A 13,591-nucleotide genomic window follows, 5' to 3' on the forward strand; every position below is an offset into this window, starting at 1 on the left:
AAGACAGAAGAAAAGACTTTGTTCAAAGTTTGATTTATAGTCAAACCTTCCAGTTTATTCACACAATAAAACATCAACACAATATATGAATTCATTCATTAAAATCACAGTTTTTCCTCATTTGTTTAATGATTTTGACAAAAACAAACACAAACACACACACATGGTCTGCCATACTCATAAAGAGAAATGTCGACATTTTTCAATACAAATATTCCAGAAACATTTAGAGGATAGAGAAGTTTACATTTTCATGTGGAGAAATATTTTAGTAAATCAAAATGATGATGAGCAGTGATAGCCTCCATAAACTGTCACAGGAAAGATCTCCTTTAAAAACTCAGAAACATCAAGAGAACAACTAGAAGATGTGGAGGTACCACCCATAATGTTTGACTGACAGCTGATCTCTGTGCAGAAATGATGGAGAGAAAATAAAATGAAACTAAAATACAGATTTAAACCCACAATATGAAAGACTTCAGTCTATTTCACTTTAATCAACTCAGCAGTGTCTCCATAGTAAAGCCAAAGTCCAGCATAGAGCGGCTGAGTGAATGTGGTCTGGACTCTGTGGAGGAGAGTCATGGTTTCAGAGACGCTGTAGAAGGACAAAATACCTGCTCTGTGATCCAGGTACACTCCTACTCTGGAGGAACGAGGACCTGAGACAGGAGTTCGGATGTTGTTGTACCGAAATGTATAACTGTTGTTGTTACAATCTAATGACCAAGATTTGTCAGTATGTCCAAATCCACATTCAATACCCCCTCCTTTTCTGCTGATATTCTTGTATGCGACTGCTACATAAACTCCTCCCCCTCTCCACTGCACCTCCCAGTAACAACGTCCAGTCAGACTCTCTCTACTCAGGACCTGACAGCATTTAGTGAATCTGTCTGGATGATCAGAATAAGACTGTTGTTGTTTCATAAATGTTGCTTTTCTGTTCCCCTCTGATAATAACAGCAGTTTGTTTGCTGTGTTTGGATCCAGTGTGATTTCACATGAATATTTTAAGAATCCAGCTCTGGTCTTTGGCTCTGGTGGATCTGACAGTAAAACATCCACTTCAGTGACTGTCAGTGAGATGTTTGTCCATTCCTCTCTCAGAATGTCCTGTAGTTTATCTCTGACCTCTGACACAGCTGCTGTCACATCCTCAAAGTAGCTCAGAGGACGGATATTGATGCTGGATGAGTCTGTAGACTCACTGAGTGCTGACAGTGAGGGGTAGTTGTGTAGAAACTGGATGTGATCCTCTGTGTGTGAGAGCTGCTTCAGCTCAGCATCTTTCCTCTTCAGCTCAGTGATCTCCTGCTCCAGCTTCTCCTGAAGCTCTTTGACTCGACTCACTTCAGTTTCCTGCTGGGATCTGATCTGCTGCTTCACATCAGAGCTTCTTTTCCGGATGAGATGGATCAGCTTAGTGAAGATCTTCTCACTGTGCTCCACTGTTTGATCAGCAGACTGATTGATGGCCTCCACCTCCTGTTGAAGCAGCTTCACATCTTTCTCTCTGTCCTGGATTCTCTGCTGGATGTTTTGTCGACTCACCTCCAGCTCTCTCTGCCTCTCAGTCCTTTCTGCTGCAGCTGAGACTGTGTCGTGGCCTTTATGTTCATCCACAGAGCAGAGATAACAGATACTCTGCTGATCAGTACGGCAGAACATCTTCATCACCTCATCATGACGAGAGCAGATGTTCTCCTGGAGCTTCTTAGAGGGCTCCACCAGCTTGTGTTTCTTTAATTGAACCACATCATAATGAGGCTGAAGGTGTTTCTCACAGTAAGAGACCAAACACACCAGACAGGATTTCGCAGCTTTTAGCTTGATGCCAGAGCACAGATCACAGGCCACATCTTCAGGTCCAGCATAGCAGTGATCAGCAGGAGCAGCTTGGAGTCCAGTCTTCTTCAGCTCCTCCACTAAATCTGCTAACATGGTGATTTTCACCAGGACAGGCCTCGCTGTGAAAGTCTGTCTGCACTGAGGGCAGCTGTAGATTTTCTTCTTTTCCTCTTCATCCCAGAAGCTTTTAATACAGTTCATGCAGTAGCTGTGTCCACAGGGAATAGCCACCGGATCCTTCAGTAGATCCAAACAGACTGAACAGCAGAATTTTGTTTGATCCATTTGATTCATGTGCTGTGCCGTTTCACCGTCTCTCAGTGACTGTCAGACAGTTTCACTTCCTCTGAACAGAAACAACCTCTGTGCTCTGAAGGGAAACAGATCTCTGCTCTTTTTCACCTCCTACAGGAAATGAGGCTCACCAGCAACTGCATTTACACCATGTTGTTTAGACCCATCCTGATACAGACACATCTGTGAAGGGAGGCGCTAAAGAAATATTCTTACAGAGCGACCAAGAGCCAATCACATGAAGCAGGGTGTGGTATGTTTGGTTACAACATGCAGTAACAAGTCTGACCCAGTTAAAGTTTAATAGTTTATCTTTACTTGGTGCTTTGAAATGTGACAGTCAACACTCAGCGAGTTCATTTCATATTTCAGAAAGTTCAGCAAAGTTTAGGATGCTGTGATGAATAAAAATAAATCACACTTTATATTTTGACATTTTCTAATCTTAGTTCATTCTCACACTTACAGAATGATGCATGGGAACAACTGACTTCAAAATGAGATTATGATCATTAAATAGTAACAAATATTTAAATTTAGCAATAACAAATGCAGATCGGTTCAGAGTGTTTACAAAAACAAACAAACAAACATTATTTTGTAGTTTTTCCTGTGTACACAGTCACTGTGGATTTTCAATGAAAACATCAAGATGTGCTTGACATGAAAACTTTCAAGTTTAATTCAAGGTTTTAGTAAAATTTTGCCTGAACTGTTTAGTAATTTTTCACAAAGTGTCCATGTCAGTAATTCATTCAAATGTATTTTGGTCTTAAACTGATCCAGTAAATGTAACTTTTTCTCACCTACTTAACCGAGTATTTTAGTTGTTTAACTGTCATTATAACTAAACTGAACATCCAAAGCTTTTCTCACTGCAGTTTTGTTGTGCAGTTATAAGCAAATCATAATCAAAGCACACAAACACTCCTTTTCCATGTTTGCGAAAAAAGAGAAAAGTAATAAAGGCAAACAGGAAATTTTTTGTTTGTCTAAAAAACATTTTCAAGTTCTCCAAGAGTGACACCGTGGCCTCAGATGAAAGTATGGTTTTCAGCCTCCCAGGGTCATTCCCAGAAGGTCCTCGTCCCCAGAGTACAGAGGCTCATCGAGCCCCTTCCCGAAACACACTGCTCCGTCACAGACGTTCTTCTCCAGTCGACTTTGACGCCATTAGATCAGACATTAATCAGTTATTTGAGAAATTAACAAAGAAAGAAGAACTCTTCATCATCCACAAAACAGTGGAAAACTTTAGAAATAGTGGGGGAACCAGAGATTTTACTGTGGAGTTAATAGGTAAAGTGTTTGATCTACTTATGACGGATCGACTGTATGAAATCCCCGAACCTCTAATGGGTAGATCACTCTCAGACACCGTCATCTCCAGGACTCCACAACCAGCTCATGGCTCAAAGCGGCCCTTTTCTGCTGAAGTCCTCTATGTCCTCGTAGAAGACGCAGTAGAAAAGTTTGTACAAAAGCTTTTACTCTGGGTGGAGAACGAAGACAAAAATGAAATAATTGAGGATAAGGTTTCTGTGGCTGTGGAAGACATCCAGAACTTTATTAAAAGAACAGGGACCCCAACAAAGGACACAAACACAGATTCAGATGGCAGTGGAAGAGAATCTGTTCAATCACCTCAGACAGCAGAATCTGGGAGCATTACCCCAGAAAGATCATTTCTGGCACCAGTGGCGGAGCGGGGGGGGTGTGGCTTACTGGGCTTAAGCCCGGGTTGTTTTTTCAGAAGCCCGGGGTCTTTTGGAGTGTAATTTTTTCATAGTTAGATGCCTTGCTGACACTGTATAAAACAAAAACTACACACAATATTCGAAGCACATAGTGCACACTGTGGGAATTTACGACTGTGCATAAATCCCCCCTAATATTGGTATGATCCGAGCTCAGACACTAAGCGACTGAGCGAGGGGGCGGGGCAGCTGCTGCCTGTTGGAGAAACGCAGCGAGGCAGACAGAGGAGAACTGAAGTTCGACCAGGTACCAAAGCAAATCATTCGTACTGTACAAATAATGTAAATATGACGGTGTATCACGAAAGATTGATAACAAACTGATCACTTGACCCATATTACGTTACTTGCTCTTCGAGTGAATCAACAAATGGCGACATGAAAAGCCGAACAACAACAATGCTGTTTCTTTAGAGTCTTAGCTTACGTGTGTTTATTTCATATTTTCAGTTGTTTCCCTCCACGGCTAAATAAATCGGTTTCAGTAATGCACTGATATACAAGAATGGACATAAGGGGCTTCTTTCAAAGAAAAAACTCTGGTAGTATTTTATATATTATGCTTTGTATGTTGTTCAGTATATTTCTGTGCAAAACAAGAGGAACTTCAATACACAGCAGTATATTCACAGTTTAAACCAGATATTTATATACACTTTATGGAAAACACAAGAACATTTTTTTACTGTACAACATCAATTTAGAGTAAACTTGTTTTGTTTTGGTTAAATAAATATTGAAATATCTTTTGAATGAGTTAAATGTCAGAATAAAGAGAGACAGAGCTGTCTATTTTTTATCACTTTCATCAAATTTAGGAGTACATGTACACTAAGTTTATTGTTAATTAATAAGAAAACTGCAGACGATTCCATTCTGAGCTGAAGAAGCTTCTGATAGGTTAGCAGAGTCCATGTGAGTAAATTGGTGGCACACCTGTGGATGCATATAAGACAAAACACAGAGCCTGTTTCTTTAAAATGGGAAAATCAAAAGATGTCAACCAAAACACCTGGAAAAGAAATGTGGAGCTCCATAAGTGTGGCTCAGTTTTGAATACAATTTGGTGCCATTTGCAATTAAGAAATACAGACAGTTTCTCTCTTTACTCTTAAAGTTAACAAATATGTTTTTTATATTTATCAATCTAAAAAAATAAACATTTAGTCTGATTTGATGTTACAATTAAAAAAGTGTTTTTATCTGAAGAGTTTGTAAATATCTGGTTTCAACTGTATATTTGATGATTGTCAGCACAAAGAGGGAGAGAGAGGAACAGAGAGGAGAATGAGGACAGAACAGAGATGGAACAAGAGCAGGTGAGAAACACATGTTAGTCAAATGGTTGTTTACCAAAAGTATCACCGTATCATAGGTACTCATGTATCTCCCCATATGGAAAAGAAATAGTAAAAACTTATATGATTTACTCATGAAAGTGGCCACTTTCTCATTACTTTCATATATTGTTTTAGTAAGAATCCAAAACATACAAGTTTCATTATATAATTCTTCAAGGGATCTTATATCTGTTTTCACTCTTGTGTGCTTTTCATACAAGTTTCACACAAAACAGATACAAACTTTATAAGATTTATATATATCTTTTCCATATGGGTCGTACCTAGTGTTTCTTTTTAGGTTTGTTATTATTATCAAATTCTATATTTATTAAGTTCTGCAGGCTTGTTTGCACAACAAGGCGAAATAATTATAGAAACTTTTCTCAATCTAAATAGTGGACTTTGGTAGAATTAAAAAATAAGTGTAGTGCAGATCTATGATGATTTTTAGTGCTACTATCATCTAGTTCTGATTCTTGTTCTGTCTTGGTTAAGTCCTCAGTAGTCCTGATTTTGAACTCTTGTAGTCCTGTTTTAATTCCGGATCAGTTCTGGGTCTGGTTGAATTGGGGTTTAGTCCCTGTGTCTTGATACAGCCCTGATTTTGTTCTGCCTCGCTGCTTCATTAAAAAACTAGTTTAAGGTGTCCTGCATATGTGATATGTTTTTTTCCTATATGAAGTCATTCTTTTTGGAACAAAACTCAAAACAGAGCCTATTAATCTTTCAGTCATTTCTACCCCCCCCCAAAAAAAAAATAAAAAAAAAAATCCTATATTTTCAAGTTTGCATCGGTTGGAAAAAAAAGTCACTTAAAGCAATGGGCCAATGTCCAAATTCTCTGTGTCTTGTCCTGCATCTTCTCCCACAGTGTCTGCGCCCTGGAGTGGGCTATCAAGCGTTTCCTCATTCATTGATGCACCCGTTTAATTCAAGTCAAGTACAGTTTTATTGTCAACCCAACAACATACACTCAAGTATACAGTGGGACGAAATATCGTCGTCCTGGATCAAAGGTGGAAACTGTAAAAATAAAATGGGAAAATTCAAACATACATACAACTACACAGAAATAAGATAAACTAATAGTAAGGACAACAGTATTGTACTTGAATACAGAGAGAATAAGAATAGAAAACAATGAGAATGAGATTAAATAAATACAATAGTACACAGAATAAATACAATACACAGAGTCGAACAGTGAAATACAGGGTAGTGCAAGAATTGGGAGTTAGAGGAGAGTGTTATGTAGTCCAAGAAGCGTGTGGAGGAGAGAGCTCAGTGAGGAGGAGGGCAGCATGGTGTTCAGGAGCCGGACTGCTTTGGGAGGAAAATGCTATTGCACAATCTTGCCGACCTGCTCCTGATGACGCAGTGTCGTCTTCTGGTTGGAAGGGTGATGCAGGTCAGCCATGATGCTAGTGGCTTTCCCAATGCAGCGTGAGGTGTAAATATCCTGTAGACTAGATAGAGAGCTGCCAATAACGTGCTCAGCGGTCCACACAATCCTCTGGAGGGCTCTGCGGTCGGACACGTGGCAGCTTCCATACCAGACTGTGATGCAGCGGGTTAGGATGCTCTGTATGTTACCTCTGTAGAAGGTGTTAAAGATGGGTTTGGGGATGTGCACCTTCTTCAGTCGTCTCTTGAAATGCAGTCGCTGCTGAGCTCTTTTTGTCACTGATTTGGTGTTGCTGGTCCAGGACAGGTCCAGGGGCGGATCTAGAGAAAGTTTCCTAGGGCGGCATGGAAATCAAAGTCAAAGCCTTTTTTTAAACACATATGCAGGTGTTAAATATGGTTAAAATGATTAATATGCAGTAAGTATACATATAAATATTAAACAGCAACAGTCTAAATGTAAAGTGCATTCTAAACTCCACTTCAATAAATTATATGAATGTGCAAAGAGTCATTCAGGACTGTAAAACGTGAACTACAGAACCCAGAGTCTTCATCATTAAACCTCTGGTTGCTTCATTTTTCTATTTTAGATCAGATACTTTAAAGTTTTTAGTAAAGTTGCGTTGTCATGGTGAGGCAAAGTGTTTTATGTGTGTGCGTGTCATGAACGGCTTTAAAATGCCTTTAATTAAAGAACAAAGCGGGGTTTGAGTTCGAGTTGCGGCAGACTGTCACTACTTGTAAATGGAACGCAACCTTCCTACGGCGGACAGCTAATAACAGGAATCGGACGCGCGGTCCACCCTAGTCCACAGCAACCACCATAGCAACCGCCTAGCATGACCTTAAAAACATATTCTGTCTTCATAACTATCAAAAACGTGAAATGATTTGCAAAGTGTGAAAGTGTTACGGCTGCAGAGAGCTATGGCGGTATCTTTGGAAGCTGTTTACACAGCTAATAATATACGATGTAACCATGGAGACAGAGTCAGTCACGTGAGCTAGCGGTGCACGTTTACTACAGTAAATAAGGTGATTGTGTGCACAGCGTCCACACGCTGCACAGGGTAAAGACGTTACTTCAATATGTTTTCATATTTATATATATTTACTTCTGTTGTCCATCACCTCAGGTTCCTCATTACAGTTTCAGCCTACAAATGTGCACAAACATTCATGTCTCAGGACAAGAAGACCACAACAGCTTCTGTTCCACTGCTATACATATACTGTACTTATTGATGAAAACTTCCCACAGGACCTTCAGTCATTTCTGACAGGAAGTTTATGTCCATCCTTTAATACTTATGGATGAGGTAACATCAGGCAGCAGTCACATGCAGGTTTGTGCTCTACTTGCATAAGGTGATCTCTGCACATCCAGAATATGCTCACCTCATGGACCTGAAACTTTCCTGTCCATGATGCTCTCCAAGGCACATGATCTCACATGTGAGGTAAACCTAAGCAGCTCCTTAGACTACCATGAGCTGGATGACTGAGAACCTGCACAGACATCTGTGAGGTAAACATATTTTTCTGTGAGCATCATTAAGTCAACTCTAGGTTTCATGTGCTGATTCAGGTGCTTTACATTTATTCTGTTTTAGAGCAGGTGGAGAGGGGGAACCAGATGGGAGCAGGTTCCACTTTGGGTGAGGAAGTGGAATAAGTGATTACCTTTTTGTCTCAGCTCGTCATCACAACTAAATTCATGTTCAAATGAAGCTTTTTACTGTGACACTGATATCTGTATTTGTAATTGTACCTGCCTTGCTTTGTCACTCCAGATTTCAGCACAGTTCTCTGCACTTGTTTATATGACAAAGTTTGACAGCAGCAGGGCTTTATGTTTGTGGGTTGTTTAATAATGTGAGGCCTTCCTCAAACCGCTGCCTCAGTTCATGCTGAAGCCATCTGCCATTATCTACTAGAAATGCTGTCAAACCTAAAGTGAGGATGTGGTCCCAGCTCGCATAATTAGAGAGACTAAACCAAAGTGGTCTTCTCTGCTGAATATGGTGCCATGGTAGAAGCAGCAGACAGATGGATGTCTTCACTGACAGTCATGTTTTCCTGTGGCAGTTACTCTTTGATGATATGCTTTACATTACCTTTGTTTTAGGTAAGTGTGTTATCATTAAGAATCATTAAAGATAATTTAAGGTATGGTTGACATTGTCTCCAAAAATAAGTCTTTTGATGTGATGGCTGTAAGGAGCCATAATCTTTATTAATCTTAATCTTATTGATATATAAACCCTCTAGTTTCAGCAGCATTCTTCAGGTTTTTAAAAGCTTCTCTGTGGCAGTGCTGCCATTTAAAAAGTAATCAGAAAGATTCCTGACTGACCTGCTCTGTTGTGTGTAACCTAAAGGGTCTGATTCAGGTCTGTGGTGTATATTGAGTCAGAAGCCAAACACACTGCAGAAACACCTGAGGGTGGTCTATGAGGAATACATCCCAGGAATCATGGAGATCATGCTGACAGAGCTTGATAATTGAAGATGATGCAGGACGAGCGGTTCAGGAATCAGTTGTCATGATGACGATGTGCAACTGCATCTCACCATTATTCTCTACAGAGTTGGTAACATTTCCCATATTTAACAGAATAGTAACTTTGATTTGCACTTTCTGTTAACAACAGTCGAGGCAACAGAAGATTCACACTGATGGATGAAGCCCATCAGTGTGAATCTTCTCTTCTGCTACAACGTCACCTGCTGTCTTCAATCCTCCATACCCGACAGTAACAGCTGACTGTTGTGTTGAGCTTCTTTGTGAGATCTGTTAAATGTAAAGTTCATAAATCCACTACACTTTTTGTCAATGTTTGTTTTTCTGTTCTCATTCCTGGAGCTACCAAAAAGCAGAGGTGGCAAAAGTGCAGACGTTCTGTATTTAAGTAGAAGTACAGATACTCGTGTTACTCAACTAAGAGTAAAAAAGTTCAGGCTCTGAAATAAAGCTTCTGTGTGAGTTCAATAAGAAAGATCTATGGTCTCACATCTGTCCAGGTGCTGCCGGCTGAATCTAAGCTTTATCACTTCCACTGTCAAGCTGTTTGTGTCATCACTGGTCTGGTCCAATCACATTCTCCCGGCCTTCTCCAGGCCAATCACCATTCATGCTGCGTACTTTAAATATCACTGTGCATCTGTCATTCTCCTTCATAGACGCCTTTGTGCAAAGCACCTCCTGCCCAGTTCCACCTCTCATCACTCGAGCTTCATTCAAGTCACCTTCATCTCCATCACCAGCATCTAGGCTCTGGGGGGTCCTGCTCTAATCTGTTTCACAGCTGGAGCTCCGTTCTGCAGAGAGACAGACCACCAAACACCTTTGTACATTCTGTTCATCAATAAATCATCTTCATTCTTTCTGACGATCTCTCCTTATTGAAATGTACTTAAAGTAAAAAAGGAAAAAGTTGCTCCTTAAAGGAAAATTCTACCATCAATTTTATGTAAAGGTAACTGAACCTGGTGCTATATTAATATTATAATAATTCTTAATTATTATCATTTTTATAACACAAAATGATCTATGACACAGTGCACTTTATGATAAAGGCTTTATTCAGCCTAAAAACATGGCAGAATGTAAAACATGTGGACAAACTGAGCTGAGGTGCTTTAACCTCCTCTACATCCCTGTTAGCAGGATGAAGGCGCCCTCTTGTGTTGTGCATCACTTTCAGACTTCACTTGTTAACCTGCAGGAAGACAAAACTTCACTGAGCCTTCAGCAGCTTCAACATCATCAGTAAAGACAGATTTAAATATGTGTAATATCACACTGTGTCAGTTTGTTCACAGGAGTCACAACCTGTAACACTGATGCTGCATTCAAGGACCATTACAAACATCTGAAAGGACTTAAGAACATGAAGAAAATGTGACTTGTTTCTCTGTAATGAAGCTGTTTTAGTGAAGAAAGTTGAAAGGTCACAGAGCGACTGCTGAATCTTCTGCTCTAAACATGAACTCTGAACTTTGTGATGCTTCAGGAGGAAAACTGCTTCAGTTATTCTCTCAGATTAGTTTCATATTTTCTGCATCAGATTTGAGTGAGATCCTGGAATGAAGACAGAAGAAAAGACTTTGTTCAAAGTTTGATTTATAGTCAAACCTTCCAGTTTATTCACACAATAAAACATCAACACAATATATGAATTCATTCATTAAAATCACAGTTTTTCCTCATTTGTTTGATGATTTTGACAAAAACAAACACAAACACACACACATGGTCTGCCATACTCATAAAGAGAAATGTCGACATTTTTCAATACAAATATTCCAGAAACATTTAGAGGATAGAGAAGTTTACATTTTCATGTGGAGAAATATTTTAGTAAATCAAAATGATGATGAGCAGTGATAGCCTCCATAAACAGTCACAGGAAAGATCTCCTTTAAAAACTCAGAAACATCAAGAGAACAACTAGAAGATGTGGAGGTACCACCCATAATGTTTGACTGACAGCTGATCTCTGTGCAGAAATGATGGAGAGAAAATAAAATGAAACTAAAATACAGATTTAAACCCACAATATGAAAGACTTCAGTCTATTTCACTTTAATCAACTCAGCTGTGTCTCCATAATTATAACAAACCCAAAGTCCAGCATAGAGCGGCTGAGTGAATGTGGTCTGGACTCTGTGGAGGAGAGTCATGGTTTCAGAGACGCTGTAGAAGGACAAAATACCTGCTCTGTGATCCAGGTACACTCCTACTCTGGAGGAACGAGGACCTGAGACACGAGTTTCAATGTTGTTGTACCGAAATGTATAACTGTTGTTGTAATAATCTAATGACCAAGATTTGTCATTATGTCCAAATCCACATTCATAATCTCCTTTTCTGCTGATATTCTTGTATGCGACTGCTACATAAACTCCTTCCCCTCTCCACTCCACCTCCCAGTAACAACGTCCAGTCAGACTCTCTCTACTCAGGACCTGCCACATTTTAGTGAATCTGTCTGGATGATCAGAATAAGACTGTTGTTCTTCCATTACTGTTACTTTTCTGTTCCCCTCTGATAATAACAGCTGTTTGTTTGCTGTGTTTGGATCCAGTGTGATTTCACGTGAATATTTTAAGAATCCAGCTCTGGTCTTTGGCTCTGGTGGATCTGACAGTAAAACATCCACTTCAGTGACTGTCAGTGAGATGTTTGTCCATTCCTCTCTCAGAATGTCCTGTAGTTTATCTCTGACCTCTGACACAGCTGCTGTCACATCCTCAAAGTAGCTCAGAGGACGGATATTGATGCTGGATGAGTCTGTAGACTCACTGAGTGCTGACAGTGAGGGGTAGTTGTGTAGAAACTGGATGTGATCCTCTGTGTGTGAGAGCTGCTTCAGCTCAGCATCTTTCCTCTTCAGCTCAGTGATCTCCTGCTCCAGCTTCTCCTGAAGCTCTTTGACTCGACTCACTTCAGTTTCCTGCTGGGATCTGATCTGCTGCTTCACATCAGAGCTTCTTTTCTGGATGAGATGGATCAGCTCAGTGAAGATCTTCTCACTGTGCTCCACTGTTTGATCAGCAGACTGATTGATGGCCTCCACCTCCTGTTGAAGCAGCTTCACATCTTTCTCTCTGTCCTGGATTCTCTGCTGGATGTTTTGTTGACTCACCTCCAGCTCTCTCTGCCTCTCAGTCCTTTCTGCTGCAGCTGAGACTGTGTCGTGGCCTTTATGTTCATCCACAGAGCAGAGATAACAGATACTCTGCTGATCAGTACGGCAGAACATCTTCATCACCTCATCATGACGAGAGCAGATGTTCTCCTGGAGCTTCTTGGAGGGCTCCACCAGCTTGTGTTTCTTTAATGAAGCCACATCATAATGAGGCTGAAGGTGTTTCTCACAGTAAGATGCCAGACAGACTAAACAGGACTTGAAGGCTTTCATTTTTCTTCCAGTGCAGACATCACAGGCCACATCTTCAGGTCCAGCATAGCAGTGATCAGCAGGAGCAGCTTGGAGTCCAGTCTTCTTCAGCTCCTCCACTAAATCTGCTAACATGGTGTTTTTCACCAGGACAGGCCTCGCTGTGAAAGTCTGTCTGCACTGAGGGCAGCTGTAGATTTTCTTCTTTTCCTCTTCATCCCAGAAGCTTTTAATACAGTTCATGCAGTAGCTGTGTCCACAGGGAATAGTCACCGGATCCTTCAGTAGATCCAAACAGACTGAACAGCAGAATTTTGTTTGATCCATTTGATTCATGTGCTGTGCCGTTTCACCGTCTCTCAGTGACTGTCAGACAGTTTCACTTCCTCTGAACAGAAACAACCTCTGTGCTCTGAAGGGAAACAGATCTCTGCTCTTTTTCACCTCCTACAGGAAATGAGGCTCACCAGCAACTGCATTTACACCATGTTGTTTAGACCCATCCTGATACAGACACATCTGTGAAGGGAGGCACTAACGAAATATTCTTACAGAGCGACCAAGAGCCAATCATATGATGCAGGGTGTGGTATGTTTGGTTACAACATGCAGTAACAAGCCTGACCCAGGTAAACTGGTTTAACTGGTTGAAACTGTTAAAATTAGTTTCAACTGGGTCAGCCCAGTTTAACTTTTCTTGAGTTATGACAGTCAACACTCAGCGAGTTCATTTTATATTTCAAAAAGTTCAGCAAAGTTTAGGATGCTGTGATGAATAAAAATAAATCACACTTTATATTTTGACATTTTCTAATCTTAGTTCATTCTCACACTTACAGAATGATGCATGGGAACAACTGACTCCACTAAATCAAACAGAAAATCGCAGATTGCTGGATCGAAGATGGCGCCGATGTGTATGTCTTGCCGTCTTTTCCTCCAAATTTCTGTTTTAATGTTTTTATTCTGCTATGATGTAGACTCCCTGCTGCTCTATGATCGCCAAGTTTTACTTGACCTTCGACTATC

The 13,591-nt window shown here is 40.4% G+C and overlaps 2 protein-coding genes across 2 annotated transcripts; both read right to left on the reverse strand.

Annotated features, from left to right (window-relative positions):
- Positions 1-367: 367 nt before the first annotated feature.
- LOC148097559 (tripartite motif-containing protein 16-like) lies at positions 368-2,153 on the reverse strand. The gene has a single exon (XM_087832528.1). The coding sequence runs from the start codon at positions 2,146-2,148 to the stop codon at positions 487-489; it is 1,662 nt and encodes a 553-aa protein (XP_087688654.1). The 5' UTR covers positions 2,149-2,153; the 3' UTR covers positions 368-486.
- A 7,772-nt stretch (positions 2,154-9,925) lies between these two features.
- LOC148097560 (tripartite motif-containing protein 16-like) lies at positions 9,926-12,889 on the reverse strand. Its single transcript, XM_087832439.1, has 2 exons — positions 11,693-12,889; positions 9,926-9,976 (listed from the first exon to the last, which is right to left on the reverse strand). The coding sequence occupies exons 1-2, from the start codon at positions 12,887-12,889 to the stop codon at positions 9,926-9,928; spliced, it is 1,248 nt and encodes a 415-aa protein (XP_087688565.1).
- Positions 12,890-13,591: the final 702 nt, after the last annotated feature.

The sequence above is a fragment of the Neolamprologus brichardi genome, chromosome 18 (genome assembly GCF_056152115.1).
Source record: "Neolamprologus brichardi isolate AB-2024 chromosome 18, ASM5615211v1, whole genome shotgun sequence".
In the NCBI taxonomy this organism is placed as follows: Eukaryota; Metazoa; Chordata; class Actinopteri; order Cichliformes; family Cichlidae; genus Neolamprologus; species Neolamprologus brichardi.

Excerpts from the sequence above, each read along its gene's own strand:
- LOC148097559 (XM_087832528.1), bottom strand. The coding sequence starts at position 2,148 with ATGAATCAAATGGATCAAACAAAATTCTGCTGTTCAGTCTGTTTGGAT.
- LOC148097560 (XM_087832439.1), bottom strand. The coding sequence starts at position 12,889 with ATGGATCAAACAAAATTCTGCTGTTCAGTCTGTTTGGATCTACTGAAG. Across the intron at positions 9,977-11,692 it reads TATCAGAGGGGAACAGAAAA|AACGGAGCTCCAGCTGTGAA; the intron begins GTAACAGTAATG and ends GTCTCTCTGCAG.